The following is a 21,392-nucleotide window of genomic DNA, read 5'->3' on the forward strand; positions in this document are numbered from 1 at the left end:
ATGTGGTTAATCTGAAATTTTCAAGAAAGTATGCACATTAAAATAACTGACTTTTCAAAATGTTAATTGTCAGGAAAAAAGCCATTCGCTTATCACCTACTTTTTCATTAATAGGGGCTTCTAGATAAAGATTGGACATCTTGCATCCTATGTTGTCAGCTCTATTAAGTTGCATCTAGTTATGTCAGTCTGGTTTTAGTTTGGGGAGAAACCATCTAGTATCCCTTTCATCTTTATTTAGCTCTTTTGTTTTATCTTTCCTTATTGCTCTATGATCATTTATTTTACATACAGCTATATAGTTCTTTTTACTATATGGTATGGCAAGGCAGCAACTGGAGAAGTAGGTGACCATCTACTTTAGTCAACCCAAATCAAAAACTCTCATGGTGACAGCCAACCAACGGCCTTAACCAGAGCTGATTCCGTTCCACAGTGAAGATGTATCCTGTTTGCCATGGTACTCGGCCACTGGAAAATAAGACGTTTGCTGGTGTTGTTGTTGTGACGTGGAAAACCAGCAACTTTTCAGTGTGTGCATGTTCTTCAGTTTCGAAATTCCCTTTAGTCCAAAATAGAAGGACCTTCTGAGCACACAGCAAAACCCTTCTGGGAGAGACTTGGAAAGTCGGGTCTTGGCAGGATTGGGGAGATTGGTCCAGGGAGGTGATGCTTCTTTCACATAGAGTCTAGTACTAGCACAGAACTAGATCTAGAGAGATTCCTGTGTATTTCAGAAATACATATAAATGTATTAAGTTTTGTGAGCAGTTGGTGATTGTGTGGGAGGCAGGGCGTATTGGTTCACATAATGCTACATCTCATCACTGGGCCCTTCACTAGTAATAACTGGTAAATCCCTTCAACTTAAAATAGAAGTGTAAAATAGTGCTGTCTTAACTGTTGAAGAGAAAATCGGGGAAAACAGAACTATTATGTTGACAAATAAGATCCAAGAATTAAATTTTGGAATTATTTTTGTATTTTGTTACTATCTGTTAGCCTGAGGTGCTCTCCTATATCTTTTAAATTTTATCCATAATCTAGAGTTAATGCTGCTTTTCTTCTGGTAATCAAATATGCATTGCAGAATTAATGAGTAGGACGTTTTCTACCCCCAAACCTGTGTCCTTGCTCTACTAGCATGTTTTTTTTTCCTTTTTCTAGTCCCACTCTTGCCATGGCGCACAGGAATCTGACCGGGAGCTGTAATGTTAACTGTGGATGTAAGATTCATGAGTATGAGCCTGTCTGTGGATCAGATGGAATAACRTATTTTAATCCTTGCCTAGCTGGCTGCATCAATGGTGGAAACCTTAGCACAGGGGTAAGTTCTTCCCACGCTCACCACGTAGACTCCACAAAGCAAATTGCCYGTGAGGACCAAGGCAGAGCCAAGGACAGGGTTTCTGTAGCAAACCATATGAAGCTTTGCAAAAGTTGCCCTGAAGGTGACTCAGGCCTGAGTTTTTCCATAATACGTTTTTTTTTTCCCTTGATAAATATATTGCTTGTTACAACCCACTCTTCCAGTTATAGAAAACTAAGGAAGGACATTCTGCTGTTAAAGCTACACCATGGAAATTTGGCCATTTCCAGAACTGGGCACAGGAAGACAGTGGAAAAAGTGGAATCCAACCTTCATGTCATTAAGATTTTGCTCACTTCGTACAAAAGACAAACTCTTGAATTCTCTTCTGAAAAAGAATAAGCAAGACAGACGGCAAACCATATAAACATTGAACTTCTCAGGACTTGACTGTACTTTCCAGAAACCTTATTTATAATGTATGCATCTTCTAATTGGCAGTGCTGAGCCAAGCTGTGAAACATGAGAATGTTAGTTCAGAGCTGTGCTTTTTTATTTTTCACAAGATAATCTAAAAATGAAGGTTCATATGTGATTCCATTTAGAACAAATTAGTTTCTTTTATAGCTTTCCTTTTTTAGAGTTCCTTGCTAGATTTTGGTAGACAATTGCTTTGGCCCAGTTACAAAAAGCCTGAAAGTACCTGGTTAACCGTCCGTATCTGTGTGCCTTGTACTTGCACTTTGTTGGACAAAGGCCATGGGTTTGATCTTTACTATATTTCAGCAGATATCAAGCTAGTACTAGTAATTTGTTTAATAGTGAAATACCTTGGGTATATTTACTTTTCACTGCACATTTTGAAACATAATATTTCCTATTATGATGTGGCATGAAGTTTTAACTCAGCAGCTAATGGTGAATAAAATAGGGCTGACATTGGGTTGCAAATACATTTCTTCATTAAATAATTTTTTTATGGGGAGYACTTTGGGAAGCTACAAATGTAAGCTTGTATTGCTTTATAACACACAAAATATATTTCTAGTCTACAAAAATTGGATTTTAGTTTATAACATRTGAGATACAGTTACATGTTCATACCTGCTCTGTATGTACATGTCTCCATTCTAGCATTTCTGCTGCGTAACCCTCTGCCAACGAAGCACAGCCTTGGTTTCTCTGGTGATGAATCAAGACTATGTAGGAAGGAAGACTATTTTCTGTAGGATTATTTGCTGTTTGTAACGAATAAGGAGAATAAGGTGAGGGACTGTAGGAGGAAAGCAGATATCCAGCTGATACTTGGCAGTGCTGCCTTAGGAAAGTGGATTTAGTCACTGCCTCGGTTCCTAGGTGATGCTATGCAAGTCAGTTGGACCAAACATCTCCCAGCTGGTCATTAGCTGGTTTCTGTTCTTCATATTCTGGATGATYGATGTGAGCAGTAACCAGAAGTGTCATTTGTAAAAGGACTGAAGGACAAAATCTGTATCTGAAGGCAGGAAAATTGTATTTAGACAATATTAGGTTGTATATAATGAAAAATAAAAGGGTTCCAGTTGTCTCAAATTTGCCACCCATATTTGTGAGTGTTTTGACCTGCGCTTCAGTTACTTAGCTGTAAAATAGATATCAACATCACTGTCTCCTCTCATAACTGTTCTGAGGATAAATTATTCTTTTTGAAAGAGATGAATAAAGCTGATTGCCATAGAAAAATCCATATGAAATACGAGCCAATGTGTTTGCATAGTAGAATAAGATTAGTGTGAGAAAAAAAAATGYCTGAGGCCGTATTTTGAAAACGAAAGGTAAAATGCTAGAGAAGTGGATGGTTCATTAAAATGTTCAACAAAATCCTATGAGAAAAATGTAAGGCTATGCAAAAACACAAGCACATATAAAGGTATAAATTAACATTGACAAGCAATTCAGATATTAATTCAGATATTTCCTACTGTCAGTTTTAATTTACAGCCTTAAGATGTAGCTTAAGTGGCGTAGCTTTGTGCATGTGGTTTTTGAAAGCAAACTTCAAATCTGTGCTTGCCTATACTTGGGATGATACTGCTGGAGACAGAAGACTCCTGACTGAGCAGTGCTTAATCCCAGTGAGGAAGCCCGGTCAGACTGTCATACAGTGTCTTTGCACAATGTCTTTCTCCCAGCATTTTTTTTTCCTACATGAGTAATCAGTGTGTTTCTCTATTTCACTTCCTCTAGATAAGAAATTATACAGAATGTGCCTGTGTCCAAAGTCGCCAAGTCATTACTCCCCCGACGGTGGGCCAGCGCAGTCAGCTTCGAGTGGTCATAGTCAAAACCTACCTGAATGAGAAYGGCTATGCTGTTTCTGGGAAGTGTGACCGAACCTGCAATACCCTTATCCCCTTCCTAATATTTCTTTTTATAGTTACCCTTATAACAGCATGTGCCCAGCCATCAGCAATCATAGTGACACTCAGGTAAGAGGTCCATTAAATGTTTATTTAGATATTTATACTCTGCTTACCATCTCTCTAGAGTCTGTGTCACGGAGGCTGGACTAATGCAGCTTAATTTCATCAAGCTTAAGGTGATTAGAACAGGCTGACCTTTGTAAGGAATATGTAACACGATAATTCTCTTTAGGAAACAAGAAGTACCCAGTAATTTCCAGATAACGTAGGGAGGATTTGTAAAAACAGGATTTAAAAAAGTGATTACTCCTGAAGAAAAATTTAACCTCCATAGGGCAGTGGTTTGAATTTTCAAACCCAAAAGAGCAAAGGTTAATATTTCACTCATTCACTGTTCATAGTTACTTACCAGGATTTACAAAGCATGTCCATAGGTATCAGTTCCACTGGTAATAAGAAGACAAAGAGAATGTTTCAAAGAGCTGATTCAATTTTAATTAAAAAGCTCTACCATGTGTGTGTGACTGGTCCTTTGGCATGCCTTGTGTGCTTGTGTTGGAGCTAGGCACTATGGTCCTACCTGAAATCTTTGATCCTTCACCATCTCCAAGTCTCTGAAGCCCTGTGGCACTTGTCAGTGCCTCATCCCCTTCTAGCACTCATCCCCAATGAACCTAGGCCCTCTCTTGCTGTCATTTCCTCAGCTTGAGTGGCTGAGGTTTGTGCAGGAGATCTAACTGTTGCAAGCTTGTTGATGACACAGGGCTATGTCATGGCCCATGGTGGAATTTATTTTCTAAAAACCCACAAAACAAAACAGGTGGAAACTGCAAAAGGGTCACTGTTAAGATTGTGCAACCAAATACACAAAAGCAGGAAATGAGACTTCCAGTTGCTTGTGCAGCCTTCATTGCAGTATTGTGTGCATGACACCGTGGTCATTTGAGCACCTTTGGCTCCTTCTGCTCTGAGTTTTCTACCTGTAAAATGAGGATAAAATGTCATTGCACAGGGTAATTGTCCAAAGGTAAACTTCAAGCTGGAGTTAATTAATACTGGAGTGAATCTTAAATATTGCAGTCCTTAAGGAAAAATTTTAGGGGATTTTACCATGTTCAATGAAAAATAAAGGGTCCCATGTCAAGTGYAGTGCATCCATCCAGAATGATGAGTGCTTGATTCCAGAGTCTTGACCATTCAGTCACAGAATATGATCTGTTCATATGTTCCTTATTTCAAAATCTGCTGTCACTACAAGTTGCCTACTTATAATAACAATCATCATCCAAGCCGTCCTTTGGAACCCTGCTGCTTTTCAGCCAAAGTAATGGAGGTGTCTTCCATTAGCTTCCATTAGCTTTCAAGGGGAAAAATGTTCACTTCTCAAASGATTGTATGTAAACTAGTAATATTCCATGGTGGAATTGCAAACAGTTGTAGTAAATCACAAATATGTTTCCTAATATAATTTTGAAGTGCTTACACTAAGCAAGTATCAGTTTAATTCAGAGGTAGATTCCAGCATTCAGCAACTTAATTCTCCATKTAGAGTAGGATCACTGATCTGAAAAAGATGAAGAAAATAAAGCACAAGATTATATCAAAATAAAATTATTATGAGAAAACACGAACATTTTAGGTCTCCAGTTTTCATAGTTTTGGATCAAATTCTTCAGGCCTTACATGGGGATAAAGATTCAAAGACCGGACTAAGAGTTTGATTAAATTGGGACAGGAGGCTTCATCTTTTTTTTCCTAGGAGCAAGTCTTAACAATATATAGAAGTTAAGCAGGAGAAATTGAGGCAGAGATCTATTATAACTCAGAAAACAAACAAACAAACAAAAAACCACAGGAAGTGAGGCTAAAACTTACCACAATGAGTATTTATCTGCTATGACTGTTTCTTTTGGGTTTGCTTGCCAGGTCTGTGGAAGATGGGGAGCGGCCCTTTGCACTAGGAATGCAGTTTGTTTTATTACGAACTCTTGGTAAGTCTTGTGGTTACTGAGCATTCATATAAATCCCCCAAAGGTTTACCATATTTCCAGAAGATTCACGATGTTTTGCTTATATGTGCTATAAAACTATTGAAATTCCATGAATCTGCCACTGATTGTCACAAGGAACATAAAATTAGTTGCTTTGTAACTCAGATTATTTAATCATAATTTTCATTTCTGACTTTTTGAGACAAATTTTTTGTCTCAGATATTTTTAAATCCTTTAAAAAAYGGACATGTCAAAATGATCATTTTCCCAATAAAAGATTCTGTTTTTGACAAATTAACATTTTCTTATGAAAAAACARAAGGTTTCTGATTCATCTAGATAACATAGTAAGAACAGTAATGTTGTTTTAAATATTTCTTTTAAACATTGTCCATATAACCGGACTAAATATATCTTCAGTTTTATTCTTCTTCTGAACATAGCATTGCGTATTCAAGGATAAGAACAAGAGTTATTTGGAAAGGATGATTTGATATCAGTGCTCATCGTATGTATCCATTGTACATGCTAATATATATGTATATACTAACTATCATTTATAAGCTTTTTTTAAATAAAAAAATGATGTATTTTTTTGCTTGTAGCAGTAGCTGTTTACTTTTCTAAAGTAAGAARCAATTATACTGTAAGGTCTAATTTCAAATGTTTCAAAGCAAACAGACTGCTTGTAAAAAATCATTTTTACCCGAAGTGATTCCTTTCAAGCTTTTGAACTTACAAAATCCTGCGTATAAAGAGCACTCCAGGTGTTCAACTAAAGCAAAAAAATGTGAATATGGCATGCAATTATTATAATTATAAACAAGAATGAGAGGAAAAACCCACATAGCTGCACCTGGTCCAGTAATGAGGAAGTTGTCTTTGAGAAAGGCCCCTTTTGACTTGTCATACATGTGTTGTATTTCCAAGCAGGAAATACAACAAGCAGGAGCATTTAATAGACTGGCAACATTTGTGGCAGCCTTAAAAGATGGAGTACATTTCTGAGGCAGAGCAATCTAAAAATGATGGCTCCATCCATCTCCCATCCATCTTCAGCAAGAGAATTATGTTTTATGTTCACCAGGGAGTTAATTTTTTCCTTAATCAGTAGCAACAACCTCCAGTCTTTCCCAGCTCACAGATAATGATTTTAAATAAGTAATGCCCTGTCTCATTTTATTCCTGAGAGCAGTGTGTGTTGTTCGTGCAGAGGTGTAGATGAGGCACTTAGGGACATGGCTGAGCAGACATGGTGTTGAAGGGTTTATGGTTGGGCTTGATGATCTTGAAGGTATTTTCCAACTGTAATGATTCCATGATTCTGAGTGGCTGGAGGCCCCAGATGGAGGCACTGTTGCAAGATGATGTTGTCATATTCTTTGTTTGAGTTCTTTCACGTGCATTTTATGTGTGGGATAAGTGGCATTGCTGAGAAAGTCGTGGACCATCTTGCTCTTTTCACATTACATGGGAGATCAGTAGCRTAGAAGTCCTCTCAAAACTCCTTGACCTACACCTGCTTGAGGAAGGCATGCAGTTTCTTTAGAAGTCTTCCACTGTATGCTAACACGTATTATTTCTGCTGCTATTTTTATTTCAGCTTACATTCCCACTCCAATTTATTTTGGGGCTGTTATTGATACCACATGCATGCTCTGGCAACAGGACTGTGGCGTACAAGGATCCTGTTGGGAATACGATGTCACCTCGTTTCGCTTCGTCTACTTCGGCTTGGCAGCTGGCCTCAAGTTTGTCGGATTCTTTTTTATTTTTCTGGCCTGGTACTCCATAAAGTACAAAGAAGAGCAAGTGCAGAGACAGCGGTGGAGGGCTTCGCCGGTGAACACTGTGAGCGAGACGGTAGGGCAGGYGGGACCTCAGCAAAACTATGCACGGACTAGATCCTGCCCTACCTTCAGCTGTCGAGGAGAACAGTGTGGAGACTTCAGCGTGGCACAAGGGATGAATTGCATAGCACAGACATACCCCGGCCCTTTCTCAGAAGCAATAAATTCCTCAACTGAAAACGCGTTGGAAGAAGTCACTGCTGAGATATAGACCCCTGGCTTGGTAATGTAATATTGAGTTTTGTTGGTTGACTTAAATACGGCGCCTTGTGAAACACCTGTGCCTTCTATTTTTAATCTAAATGTAACACATGACAAAACCAACAAAGCTTAATGCAAACAACCATAGTATGTTCCTGAGGGCTGGATACCTCAAACTGACCCAAGTTCTTGTTTCTCTTCGTAATTATTTCAAGTGTGTCCGTTAAATGTCCATGCTCTGATCTAATATCAATGTAAGGGTAAGGTGTTGTGAACAGCAAAAGTCAGTGGAAGAGTGAAAAAACTCATATCATTAATGTCTAGACTTCACAAAAATTCTTCAGTGTATCATAACTTCACGTCCACATATTTTTAAGAGATAAGAAATTACTGTGAGTTCTGCTACAAAGCACAACCGAACTTGTTTAAACTATGCAACTTAGATGATTGTGTGTGCAGCAAGTTAAGTTTAAAGTTTGCTTTTAAGAAACGTTACTGCAACTTAATTTGAAACGGGCTATTTTCAGACATGCACATTACATCAAAAAGAATATAACGTTTAAAGTACTGTTAATAACAGGTTAAGCCATACGAAAGTTATGCATCAGATAATGGTTGCAAATATTGATACGTAATATCTTTATCCTGTTAAAACGTGCATTAATTTTCATTTGATAAGTTGCAGTAATTCTTAGCAAAGCACACAGGCTTGGGAAGTATAATGCTTGGAGCAAAAAAAAATGCCGTATTAATTTGTAAGAACATTAAGATGTAGGAATACACACATACCATAACAGATAGGTGCATATTTCTGTAATGATATAAGCAGATATTTGGGTGGCTGTTGCTAATACCAAATCCATACTTTTCCGGAAGAAGGAAAAAAAAAAACAGTTATAGCTTGATAGGAAGTGCTTGGCTGTGCTTCAAAAATGCCCGCTGGCCAAGTTCAGCTTAGGTGAAGCATTTCAAGAGAGCTTCGCTCTGGGGCTCCCCGGCTGCTCGGGGCCCTGCAGCCTCCTGCCCACAGCGGGAGATGCAGGGAGGGAGGCGGCACGACTTGCTGGCCGGCCTGGGCTGAGACCCCATGCGAGGGTGCTGGAGATGGGTTTGCACAGCCCAGAGCTCCCCCTCGTTCCCCGCCCCTTCCTTTTCTCAGCTTCTTTTAAAGCTCTCCTTGAAGACCAAGTCCAGGACTGCTGTCCGCCCTTCCCGGAGAAGAGCTAGGAGTGGAGGTTATCTGCAAGCATGGACCCAGAAGACCTGATGTGGCCTTTGCTTATTCCCGTTTATTATCATGTGATTTCTCCCCTGGAGACATTGAGATTTTTTAATGAAATGTACTTAGCATTTCCTACCTTATTCTGGAGGCATTGCAGTACCCTTCTTATGATGCACTAATGATGTCTCGAAGGACAGAGAGTGATTTCAGGTGGACACTTGGAAGTCAAAGCTGTATCTTTCCCTGCAGGGAATGTCCTAGGAATTTCAGAAATTAAATGAATTATTTTAAGAGAATGATAGGCAGGCTTGAATTTTGCCCTGTGAAGAGCTTACGCAAAAATAAGTAGGAGAGCAGAACTTCCATATGTTTTTGAACAGAGTAAAAATACTTGGGAGGCTTTGGCAATCTAAGAATGGTTTTGTTTTGTTTTGTTTAATTCACAATATGTAAGTTGATCAAACAACATATAGAACCAAGTTTTGATACTTTTGAAGTGAATGGCAAAACTCTTTTGCATCCATTGATTTGACCTGGGAAGAACCAAGTTCCTTCTCGTCCTCCTTTGCCAGCTGCCTTCCTCCATTGACAGCTCTGCTTTCCTGGTGCGTGGAGGTACCCACCACACCGGGCCCAGAGGCTGCTTGGGGTGGTCACCGTTCATCGCGGTGTCTCCAGAGTGACTCCCACTCTCAGTGGCTGCAAATTCACAAATGTCTCTAACTGACATTAACGAGAAGCGCAGCACTTTAAACCACCTCCTTCTATTCCTATAACCATTAACAGCTTTTTGCAGTCAAGTATTATTTTTCTCTTGTGTTGATGCTAGGTAGGCTCAGTTCATCCCCCGTCAGTATTTGCAGTCCAGGGCATAGCTTCTGTGCTCCTTCTCCCCATTCCGCAAGGAATAAATATCCTTGGTTCAAAAGTACTGGGTATTTTTTTTTTCTGTTACAGCACATCAGAGCAGATGATAAAAATGACTCCTCCTGCTAGAGCCTGGGATTCCCCGTGSACTGAGGAATCCCTGCACTAGCCAAATTTGAGGTGAAGTGGTAGGAGAGAATGTAAGAAACCAACCCATCTTAATCAGCAGAGCATGATGTGAAGAGAGACAATCTGTTTCAATACCTCAAAAAAAAAGAGCATTCAGAGAATTGTGAAAGGCTGAAATTGATTCATCGGTCCTGTTTCTTTCCCATTTCATGCCTTCTGTGGACTTGTGCTCCATAGGATTAAAAAGTGGGGCAGACAAAGAACAGACGAATCTTGGTCGATCCCCGGGAGCTATCAGTGGTCACAGAGGAATAGAGTAATAAAAGTGGCAGCTCTGCAACTGCTACAGTTCTGAGCTAGTTTCAATGGAATTCAGAGCTGGTCAGAATTAAGAATTTCTGTTTTTCTGGAAATCCTGGCACTACAAATTCTAAAAAACATTATTTCTTAGAAAGACTGAAAAACTGGAATGTAGAGGGAAAAATATTCACTCTGGAAATACTGAAAAAGTCTTTTTTACATACTGTCTGTAGCCGTCTAGCTTTGACTTCAAGATTCTTTCCTAAACATAAAATTAAATATAAAAAATCCCCAGTATTTTGTTACAGATAATTATGACAATATAAATATAGTCCTACAAATTTATTATCATCTTCTGAAGGAAAGAAAACTCAAAGTCTGGCTAATTTTTGACTGATTCTTAAAGGAGGCTTTCTTATGAATAAGCTACCACAGTCTAATTTGATCTAATAAAGGCAAACAGGGGAAACACATGAACTTTCTGGAGTGTTCCCAGCACTGTCCACATGGGCTGAAATAATGAGCTGAGATCTGCTGTAAAGATGTACCAGTTTTTGAGGGCAGGGCAGGCAGGAACAACAGAAGCTCCATGCATCTCTATCTGTCATCCAGTGAAGGCAATCTTGCTGTCATTCTGCCACACAGCAATCTGACCATAGGCTGTAAAAACAAGGTCCTGAAGCCATCCTGTTTTCAGTTTAATCTCATCATAGTTTCTGCCACCTTCCCTCCCCGCTCTCAGACACTAAAGATAGGTTATCAGCAAGCACAAGAAAGGTTAGGTAGGGCTCCTGTTCTAYACAGACTGTTACTAGTAGCAAAAGCAAGTTTTCTACCTCCAGTTAACCAGCCAGGGATAATGTGAGGCAACAACATCCAGAGACTACTTACAAGTCCCCAAAGTGCCATCATGCCGTCACAAGGACAGCCTGTTTTCCTCCTTCGCTGGGTATTCATGAGTCAATGTGAAGGACGTGAGAAGTGGCCCCGCTACATGAACCTGGCCGAACACACGTTCATCCCTGTTCGCTCTCCCGTGCATTCCTTATTTCCTCAAAAAAAAGGAAAATATCAAAAAGGGACCCATAATTTAGGGTGCTTATGAGTGGAGCACCCTTTCAGGAAGGAGATGCGTAGAGTTTTATGGGATTGTGGTCTTGTCGAGAATATCTGAAAAATGGGACACTGTACTAATAAAGTCTAGACAAAGTCCTGCATTTTGGTCCTCTTTTCTCCATGCACAAACTAGGTATAATATGTCATAGTTTGGAACTGTTCTCATTTTATATTCTTTCAATACAGCTTGAGCAGCTACAGCTTAACTCTCTGTATGTGTAGAATATTACGGTGCAATTTATATTTAACTGGCGGTTTTAAATTCTCTGCCTAGCCGCTGTAGGCTTAAAAATGCAGGTACTGACATGCCGTTCTTCTGAGCTTGCTGTGTTCAAAGTGAAGCAGGGGCACAAATCTCCTCATGCATTTCATAGCATTAAGCATTCATCCCTCATGGCCCTGATCCTGCAGAACACTTCAATCGGTGTGTAAGCTTATACACTTGAGTGATGCACTTAAAAATAATGCATGCAATTAAGTATTGGACTCAAGCACACAAACATTCAGAAGGGAGTTCTTTTGCCCAAAAAGGTAATTTCTATGCAGAGATTTTTTTCCCCGTAGATTCAAAGATAATTGTAAGTGGGACTGCACAAAGTAGCACTCAAGCACTGAGCATATCTACACCAGGTAGTAGAGTTAGCTCCAGAAGAAGAGGTACAAGTCGTCTCACCACCTGGGCCATATGAAAGAGAGGCACATAGACAAAGTTGGACATTTGGGCTAGTGTGGTCATGTCTTCTGTCAAAATTGTAAATTAGGCACCCAAGAAAATGCCTCTTTGGCCCACACTCTGCTGCTTATGGAGAAGGCATGACAACATATTTGGTCTGGATGCCTGGCTTTTAGAGGACTGACTCTAAATGAGGTGGGTTCTTCTCAGCAAATCCAGCTAGGGTAGTTTCAGGACCATGTGAACTACAGTAAAACGTCACCTAATCCAGCTGGAGCTGGCTGGTGTCTGCTCATCTCAAATAACTATGAGTTCTGCGCTCAGATATTTTCTGCTCATGCCAAAAACACATTGCAGCTCTTCCAGCCATTCATCTTTATGAACTTCTGGCTAAAAAAGTTGGAATTATATGGGAAGGTGGTTTAGATAAAGACATCATTCTGACCTTAAAGCATGTGAAATTGCTGAGGTATTTGAAGATGAAGATTTTTGAAGATTCCAGTTGTGCCCTTTCACAGAATTGGGCCCTTGCTGCTCAGATGACAGATTTTCACTACTCCCYACACAAGTGGATAGCACAAACAGTGCTGACTGCTCCTTGCCACTGCAGGGCTCCTGGCTGGAAGTAGGTTCAGCACCTTCTCTACTGATCTTAAACATTTTTGCCCCAAATGCCTGACTTTCTGCTGCCTTACTACATTTTCTGTGTGACACCACAGATTTTGCTGGTGGTTTACTGACATAAAACTGGTGACAAATAGGTCCAAAGTGTCTTACTGCTATTTTGGTGCCAGATTATCAGCATCAGTGTAATGACAAGACTGAAGGACTGGCCCAATACGCTGGACTGGACCCTGGCAAGCTGGCACTTCAGCAGATGTGCATGAGGTGATACCAAGGGCTTGTTCAGCTTTTGTACTCTGTCCACTAGTTAGCACTGCTGCTTTCACAGACTGATGAAAAACTCCTTCCTTCTTAACAAATTTATCCTTGTCTGTTTTCTCAGTAACATCTTTTTTTATAGTGGCCCTAGGGAAAATCATTTTGCACTGTTTTGAGTTCCCACAACTGAAGTGATCCGCTTGTGACTTCCCTGCACTGCTCTCCAGTGGCTCAAACACTTGATTACAGAGAGAGATTGACATGGACTGAGATGTGAATTGGGTGGTTTTGGACAGTGTTTGCCTGTTACAGGAAAACCTGTATGAACCTGAACTAGTTTTTATGTGTTTTTATCCTTGAAAGTATTTAGCAGATGGATAGTCCTCATGAGGATGGTAGATTCATTCTATGATATAGAATTAGGGCTTTTTTATTGTAACATTTGTTTTCTGAATAACAATTCAGAAGGGTTAAATGTAAATATTGTCATAGAATAGGGATGGGGAAGCTGCGGCTGGGAGACTGGATGTAGCCAGAGTTCCCGGGATTCTTTTTCCCTGCCTTGCTGTTGAATCTCGCTAATACAAGTTATTGTGTGGTTTGAAGGCTTGAAAGACTACTCGGTCCTTGGGAAGGAAATTATCCCCATTCTTTCCATAGAAAATATTATCCAAATTAAAGATAATATCTGGGTTCATATACTGTTGATAATTGTGTTTTATAGCAGAAACCCATAAACCTCCAGTCCTTCAGATAAGCTATTTTCTATTGAATTGATCAAGCCTTTTGACTACAGGTCCAACTCTGTAAGTTCAAAGTAGCTCCAAACTTTTTCGTTTTCAAGTGTTTAGGTGCTTATTCATTCAGGTTCAATTTTACTCTTCTGATCATTGTGTTATCCATTGTGCATAGAGTATTTTCTGTTTTTTTTCTCAAACCTCTTTTTTCTCTTTTATCTCAAACCAGTTGTCAYGATGTTATCCTGTAATAAGATTTTGTTCATGATCTAAAATGGGTGGAATTCATGAAGGGCTACAAAAAGTATCCAAATATTATTCAGCTCGAGGGAGAATGAGCCAGTTCGATAAGCTTTCAACAAATGACTAAACAACACTGTGGTGCTAACAGAGACTGAAGTATTTTGTGATGTATTCACTATGATTTGAATGATGTATTCGAGGCCTGTCAATGATACAGCTGCATGTGCTTTTATTGTTGAAGTCTGGAACTGTTCCATCAAAGACAGTGTTCATAATTCCCAGTGCACCAATTCCTGCCTAGCCCTTCTGGGGGAAAGTCCTATCAGGAGGCAGTACAGGATTTGGCCCAGCACTAGCAACTAAAGTAGAAGTGTTTCAGGCCACAGTATTATAATATGTGGGATGTATTCGTCTCTCCGTAGAATGTTATTTTATTTAGTGGCTTGACTGAAACAGACATTGAAAATAAATCTTATGGGAATGAAAAGAAAGACTGGGTTAAATTCTAGGGTTTCTTACCCAAGCAGCCTCCTTCTCCCATCAGTAACACTTTGAATCAAAATGAGGATTCAGATTAGAAATATTAATATTCTTCCATGAGATACCAAAAGGAAGCAGGAATAAGAGCAAGTAGAATAAGAGCAAGTTTCTAGCTCCAACAACGGAAAAAAAGGCCAAATTATCCACTTTGAAATAAGCTAGGATTTAAAAACTGAGGTTTGTGGTTTTAACAAAAAAAGAGACAAAATATCATCCTTACATTTATAATTCTGAAAGGGAGCTATTTTGTGTTGTTGGGTCTGGATTGCTCATTCAGAAAGAGCATTCATGGTCTACAAAGCACTAAGAGGTTTCCCCTCACACTCTGAGATTGGTGAGGAGATTTCAAAATGAGAAGTGGCACAAAATCATCGTGAACTAAATTTCTGTACAAAGTGACTTTGGGATCACTGTGATTCACACGGCGGCGGCGGCTCCCCTCGCAGCAGCTGCCCTCTGCGACGGCGCTTGTGTCCTCGGCCGCAGCGCAAACCTCTGCCCAAGGATCTGAGCAGAGCAGCAACAGGTGAACGTGGGTAGCGTGGCAGGAGCATGGAGAGGACACRCTGCCTGCAGCTGCTCAATTTGTAAAAATCCAGTATTAAGCAGTTGTGTAGAGTATTGAGGAAATGTGTAGGGAACGTATGGCTGTGTGAGTGTGTGGGTGCTGTGCTATAAAGAGACTAATGGGTTTATGCGTTTTTTTTTTTTTTTTTGCATACTTTAGGCTCCTTTATGGGGATTTTTAATTGATATTTATTTCTCAGCAGAGCTTAGAGTAATTTTGGAGCTGTATAATACGTTGTTTAATGAAATCTATTGTCAACGTCTGTTGTAAACTTGTGTTTACAGAACAAACTCTTGAATACTTGATATTTGAAAATAAAAATTCGCATATCAGGTGTGTTTTATTTCTAACAAGAAGAAGAAAATGAGCAAAACATGGTGCCTGGATAAACCTGGATCAGGTAATGAAATATTTGGATGGACTTTTAGGTGCTCAGTTAGACAAAAGTACTTCTTTCCACTGAATTTAATGACTGATGAATCACAGCTAAGCGTTGATCTCCCCAAAATTTACTGATGTTCATTTTACAATAAAATGTTAAATTTCAGAGTTTCCTCTAGCACTAAGCTTGGTAATTGCATACTCATTAATTATATTCTAATACAAATTGTTAGAAACTGGATGTTGGGGTAGCTGGAAAAATACACAGGGTGTAAGAGGACCTGTTACCCACATGGCAGCAAGTGTCTGAGTGAGACTGCAGTCAGAAACCAAGGCATTGCACCCAGCAGCAGGCACCCACGTCCACATCCACAGCGTCAGCCGGTGTCCACAGCAAGGAGGACAGCACAGAACAGCAGAACGGCTGTGCACGGTGCCAGAAGACAAATCTGTGGGACCCAGATCCTGCTCCAGTTCCACATGCGTAGTAAGACTCTTCTGTTTTCATTGCAAATTAATTTAACCATGTGCAAGACATCTTGCAGGTTCCCTTTAGTGCCATTCACGTCCAGGACTTGAGCAGTTAAATTAAGGAATATGCTGTGGGTGACGTTATCATCAAGAGATTCAGCTTAAAACTGAATGAATGGGCTCCCTTGGCAGGACCAAATGCGCTGTGGGGTGGTGCAAGGGCCACGACGGAGGCGCAGTTGTGTGGCTCTGCACTGACATCTGCTGCCCGGTCGGCAGGAGCATTGCCCAGGCAGGTCTGCGGCAGCTCCAGCTGTGATTGCACTTGTGCAGGTGGGACATCATTTCTGAAGTGACTCTCCAGCTTGTAGCCCACCTCCCCTGTTAGGTTTTCACTGCAGAGCACACAAAATGCGTTGCTGAAACCCACCAAGGAGGTTCTCATACAACTTTGCACCTAGTGGGCACCAACCACCCACTGGTGCTCAAACCACAAGACCTGTACCGATTAAATCCCCCAAGAACATCAGCAATGTGGCTTCTTGGACCAAGGGAAACTTAGGAGAACTGCTTAATGGCACAGATCTTTGCCTGTTGTGTTTCAGTAGTTTTCAGTTAATGTAGACAAAGCTGCAGGCATCTAAAATGAGATAYGGACTTTTGGGAGAGTTGTAAACTTTTGCCTAAATCTATACTCTGAAAAACTCTCTACTCAGCTGTCACATAAGCTGAAATGAAGCAATGTGGAGGACAGGGTGCTAGCCTGGAAGAAAGAAGTGGACCACTTCGGAAATGAAGTCACATCTTCCATTTTCTTAGTTCTTGAACCTATTCGGTAAGGACCAGCGAGCAGAACAGATGARCAAGACCTTTCCCTCCTATATCTCTGCCCATTTTCAAACTAATTTTATTCCCAGGCCACAGAAGAAACATAAAGTAGGGGAAACAGTTTATCTGTAGTAAACCTAAGATTTGCTTAAGAAGGCTGTTCTGTAAAAGAATGTTCACTTTTGCCCAAGGAGGCAMTTTGCTCCAGTGGGGAGATCCCCGTATGGAGAAGGGAAAATGCCAAACCTGAGGAGGACCCATGTGACATTGCTTTGCTCCTGGTTGTGTAACTGGGGCATCTATTTCAAGGAAGGAAAGATCGCATGGACTGGGAATTTAAAAAGATCACAGTGCATCTTAAACAAACAACAACAAAATATATATTATTCACAATTTCCAGGAATAATTTATAACTAACAGAATGTCGTGTGCTATTTTGTTACCCATTGCTTTAACCATGGATGGATTTTTAAAACTGCAAGTGAAACTGTTAACAGATTCTGAAAATAATTCTGAACTACTGGGCAAACTAGATCATCCAGACTTCTCTGAAGCAGGTAAAGTAAAACACTTTTTATTTCAAGAAATATTGCTTCTAGACTTTCCTGAAGCCAGAATTGTTCTATAAAAGTATCACAGAAGTATTATACAAGATTTAAAAACACAATATCCTAGTAACTTGAAATCTATGTACAAATAGCATCATTCATGACCATAAATACGTTTGTTCTATCAATCAGCCCATGACACATACATCAGATAAACAGCTAGTTAATTTTAACATATTTACAGAGTCCATCAAAAAGATTGTTTCTTAAAATTATTAAAATCCTACCGAGGAATCTTCTTTTTGAAAACTTCAAAGTAAAATACAAAGCGATAAATGTAAGTTTAACCTGCAATGCTTGCAATAGCCAAAAAATACTCCCTACTTTAAGTAACATGTAACAGACAGGAAATGTTCCTGTGAAGTGGGCATGATGGAATTACATCTCTTTTTCTCTTTTGTTGCTGTTGTGCTAATTACTTGCAAATAAAAAAGAAAAGCCAGGGAAGATATTAAGTTTCTACTAGTACAGATTTTCAAAGTCATATTTGTATTATTCTTTATAAAAAAAGAAATTTGAACAATGCAACAACAAAAATGAGCTAAACTACTGGTTTTGACCTCTTGCCCTTTTTTTTTTTATTCTAAAGTAATGTGAAACTAATATGATTGTATCTTTCCCTTTAGTGCCTGTTCAAAACAAAATAAAAAGAATTTCGCTCAAAATGATAATAATGCTTTCAAATATCAAAAGATTAAATGATAAAAGCATATGGGTACTGATGTAAATTTTCTACCAGTATCAATAAAAAAAAAAAAATCAAAAACTCATGGATTTTTAATACTGACAATATCCATATACAGGAAAACAATCCAATTTAAAGAAATCCTCCTATAGTTAACAATCATTAGCCATACCTTTCTGAGAATAAATTTAATTAAATCAAAGTAACAAAACATGCAATATTTTTGCTAAAATATTATTCAAACAATCTGTTTCCACAATCCGCGCTGATTACCTCTTTCCTGTCAACCTATTTACTGGTTTCACAATTACATTAAACAATGAGCAAACTAAGAACATGTAAAGTATTAGATTCATAAATGGTATGGCATACAGATTTTAAAAGTGCAACATCATTTTGCTCAAAAGCATGACATGAAGAACTTCCAGTGGTTAAAATAATTTATCAAAAATACGTTATGCAGACAGATTGGGTGAGCTGAAACATTCATTCATGGTGGGATCATTCGGAAAAAGAGAATGTAACCTGAAAATCCTCTTCAAGGAAATAATTTTTAGCTTGTGGAGAATGTGCTACAGCATTAGAAGGTTAACACTGTTTCTCTTTATGAGAAACTGGAAATCTTGCTTCCCAGTTTAAAAATTACTGTGAATGCCTGTGTATTTGAATACAATCTACACACAGACGCAGAGCAATACTGAATTGGGCTCAATTTAGCTGCAAAATGTATCTACAATAAACATGGAATGTCAGTTGTCATGATTACTTTTATTAGTTTGCTAATAAAATAGGAGAACTTTTTCAATGGTTTACAATTTCATCTAATCCAAGGAGAGCGGAGATGAGGCACTGCCTTCCATAGTTGGGGTTGTTGAGGTCTCCCCTGCAAGACTCTCTTCAATTTTTTTCAAAATAGTTCCTGTTTCCTGGGTACCGAAAGATGAATTCCTAATGGATACATTGACAGTCTGATGAACAATGGGTTCATCAGACCTCACAGGAAGATACATCTGATCTTCAAATATATCTACCATAGGGTCGCTGTCCTGATGGGTGTCTTTCTGAAGAATGCTGATGGGTTGTAGAATGAAGCTATGCCTGGACTCCAACTCTACCAAACCGTTTCCACTAAAATCCATATCAAAACGGTCAGATTCTTTATCTTCCATCCATTTTTCAACTCGGTGATGATTTCTCCAGTGTGCATCATTCAAACTACTTTTCTCAGGAATAGCATTGGTTAGTTCAAGATTCCTCTCTTGACGTAAAACCACTGTGCTCAAAGCTAGGACTGCTAAGTCTGTTGGCACAATAAGCGGGGACTCTCCTGCAGTCAGGCCGCTTGATTCCTCRGCCGAGTTCATTTCCACCACGGTAAATGGTGTAGATGATTCATCCACATCTCCATTGTTTTGAGCACTGTTGGTCTTGTCCATTTTGTTTTGCTCATAATAACTGTTCAGCAGTGCAAACATTCTAGCTACATCCTTCAAGTAATTAGTCCAGTCAGCCAGACTAAGTCTATAGTTGGATCTGTGTTCATATACACTCTCATTCACACTGTACAAGTCTTCCAGTCCTTGCCAGTCGACGTCACCAGTGAAATTTGGCAGGTTAGCCTTCCCATCCATCCCATAACTGTCCTCTGTTAAAAGAAAGAATAAGGTCTAATGGTGAGCATCAGCTTAAAAGTGCAAGGAAAGCTTCCATGCATGTTTCTATTCCAATATGCTAAGAAGCACTACTACTTATAACGTGTATAGCTCAAATAATAAAATATTCCACATTTCCATCATCTCTCCAGCGTCTGGGCTCAGACGGGCTCCCATCTTCTAGCTCCTGCTACAAAACTGGCTTCAGCTACATCCCTGGGCTGAGCAGGCGTAAAGAGGAGCAAAGCCTGCCCTAAAGGGACTTTGTGATGACATTCAGAGATAAACCTTTCTTCTGATACTCATAGAAGTTCCTTCAGCACACCTTTGCCTTTCATGGACACTCTGCCAAAACACATGGTAGATAAGCAACAGTTAAGTATAAAAAGATAGGATTAATTCTGAGAGACATTAGTGACCAGAACTTCAGCAAAGCCCAGAGGAATTTGTTGTCTAAACAGCTTGAAAGACACAGCCTACAAATAAAGTCACATTTTTCTATCAATCAGATGTACAAGACATAATGGTCTTTAATAAATGATCGTCAAAGGTAATTTTAATTTATTATTTTGTAGATATTAACTTCAGTTTACACAGAGCATGTAGAAGAAACAGCACTTCAGAAACTTGGTGTAAATTAATTTATAGAACTGCACCACTCCCCAAAAATTTGTTAAAATATACACAGATATAGTATCTCCTAGAGCTTATTATTAGTGGTTTTTTTTAAAGCTTTCAAAGAAGACAGCTAACAGATTTATTGAATAATGTGTCTGAATGAAGAGCACAGATGTGATTCTGTAAATAGCAGTGGAGTGGATTTTTTATTGATCATACCCAGAAGAAAATAAATACATGAAGGAAACCAATTTCCAGCGTGTAGCCACTTTCCAGAAATGGCTACAGTGACCTAGATTATTAAATGCATGGCAAAGCCCATTTTATATTGACAAGTAGCACTGGTGGACACCACTATTTCATTTAATTCACTACATAGACAATGATGTTCAGGCCAAAGATTTTACCCACAAAATGGACTACAAGGTAAAACTAATCAGGTAAAGAAAAAGTATTTCAAGGAAAATGACAAACTGCTTTTCACTGACAACCTTGTATGCAATACTTAGGAATTAATTCACTGAAATGACTTTTTTTTCCTGAATTCCACTGTCAGGTAGGATAGCTCCAATTACCCTGGAAGTTCAGGTGCCTACAGCCCAACTGCCTAAGTTGAGTATAAATGTTTATTTACACTAGTTTCTTCACTTCTACAGTGGATTCTGGGCAACTCCATCATTTCGTTTTTATTTTAACTTGCTCTTTCTCCTTGTTCAAGTAAAATAGAAGATATGCTAGCTTAGCTTATATTCTTCACTTCATTACTTGTTCTGGAGTTCATAGTGGAAAAAACATGTCCAAAAAAAGGTCAGAAAAGAAAAGTGTGGTTTTCTTATGATGCCGTTTCCTTATCATGATGTGCTCCGACATGAACAGACACCAACAAGAGTTGGTAAATGTTGTGCCCTATTCTGTATGTGAGAATATCCAAGTGCTTAACTTTAATTGATATTCTCTTACAAAAATTTTTAAAAGATTAAATTTAAAAATTTAAAAATGTAAAAATTTAAAAATTAAATTTAAATTTTAATTAATTTTAAATTAAAAAAGAAAGAAATGTAAAAATGTAACTTATGCTTTTTTAAAAACAAATTCTAAAAATATTTATTTTCTTTAGA

At 39.0% G+C, this 21,392-nt stretch overlaps 2 protein-coding genes across 2 annotated transcripts in view; one reads left to right on the plus strand and one right to left on the minus strand.

Annotated features, from left to right (window-relative positions):
- SLCO5A1 (solute carrier organic anion transporter family member 5A1) overlaps positions 1-7,794 on the plus strand; it is a gene marked incomplete at its 5' end in the record, with an annotated part of 64,016 nt that extends 56,222 nt beyond the window's left edge. Inside the window, 4 exons of the mRNA XM_026035594.1 lie at positions 1,168-1,327; positions 3,536-3,777; positions 5,638-5,702; positions 7,307-7,794. Coding sequence (XP_025891379.1) covers positions 1,168-1,327; positions 3,536-3,777; positions 5,638-5,702; positions 7,307-7,764 — 925 coding nt within the window. The remainder of the gene's footprint in view (positions 1-1,167; positions 1,328-3,535; positions 3,778-5,637; positions 5,703-7,306) is intronic.
- An 11,486-nt stretch (positions 7,795-19,280) lies between these two features.
- Positions 19,281-21,392, minus strand: part of SULF1 (sulfatase 1) — a 62,150-nt gene continuing 60,038 nt past the window's right edge. The window contains exon 20 of the mRNA XM_026035590.1: positions 19,281-19,649. Coding sequence (XP_025891375.1) covers positions 19,619-19,649 — 31 coding nt within the window. The 3' untranslated portion in view covers positions 19,281-19,618. The remainder of the gene's footprint in view (positions 19,650-21,392) is intronic.

This window comes from Nothoprocta perdicaria, unplaced genomic scaffold, assembly GCF_003342845.1.
Source record: "Nothoprocta perdicaria isolate Ctin4 unplaced genomic scaffold, notPer1 scaffold_162, whole genome shotgun sequence".
Classification (NCBI taxonomy): Eukaryota; Metazoa; Chordata; class Aves; order Tinamiformes; family Tinamidae; genus Nothoprocta; species Nothoprocta perdicaria.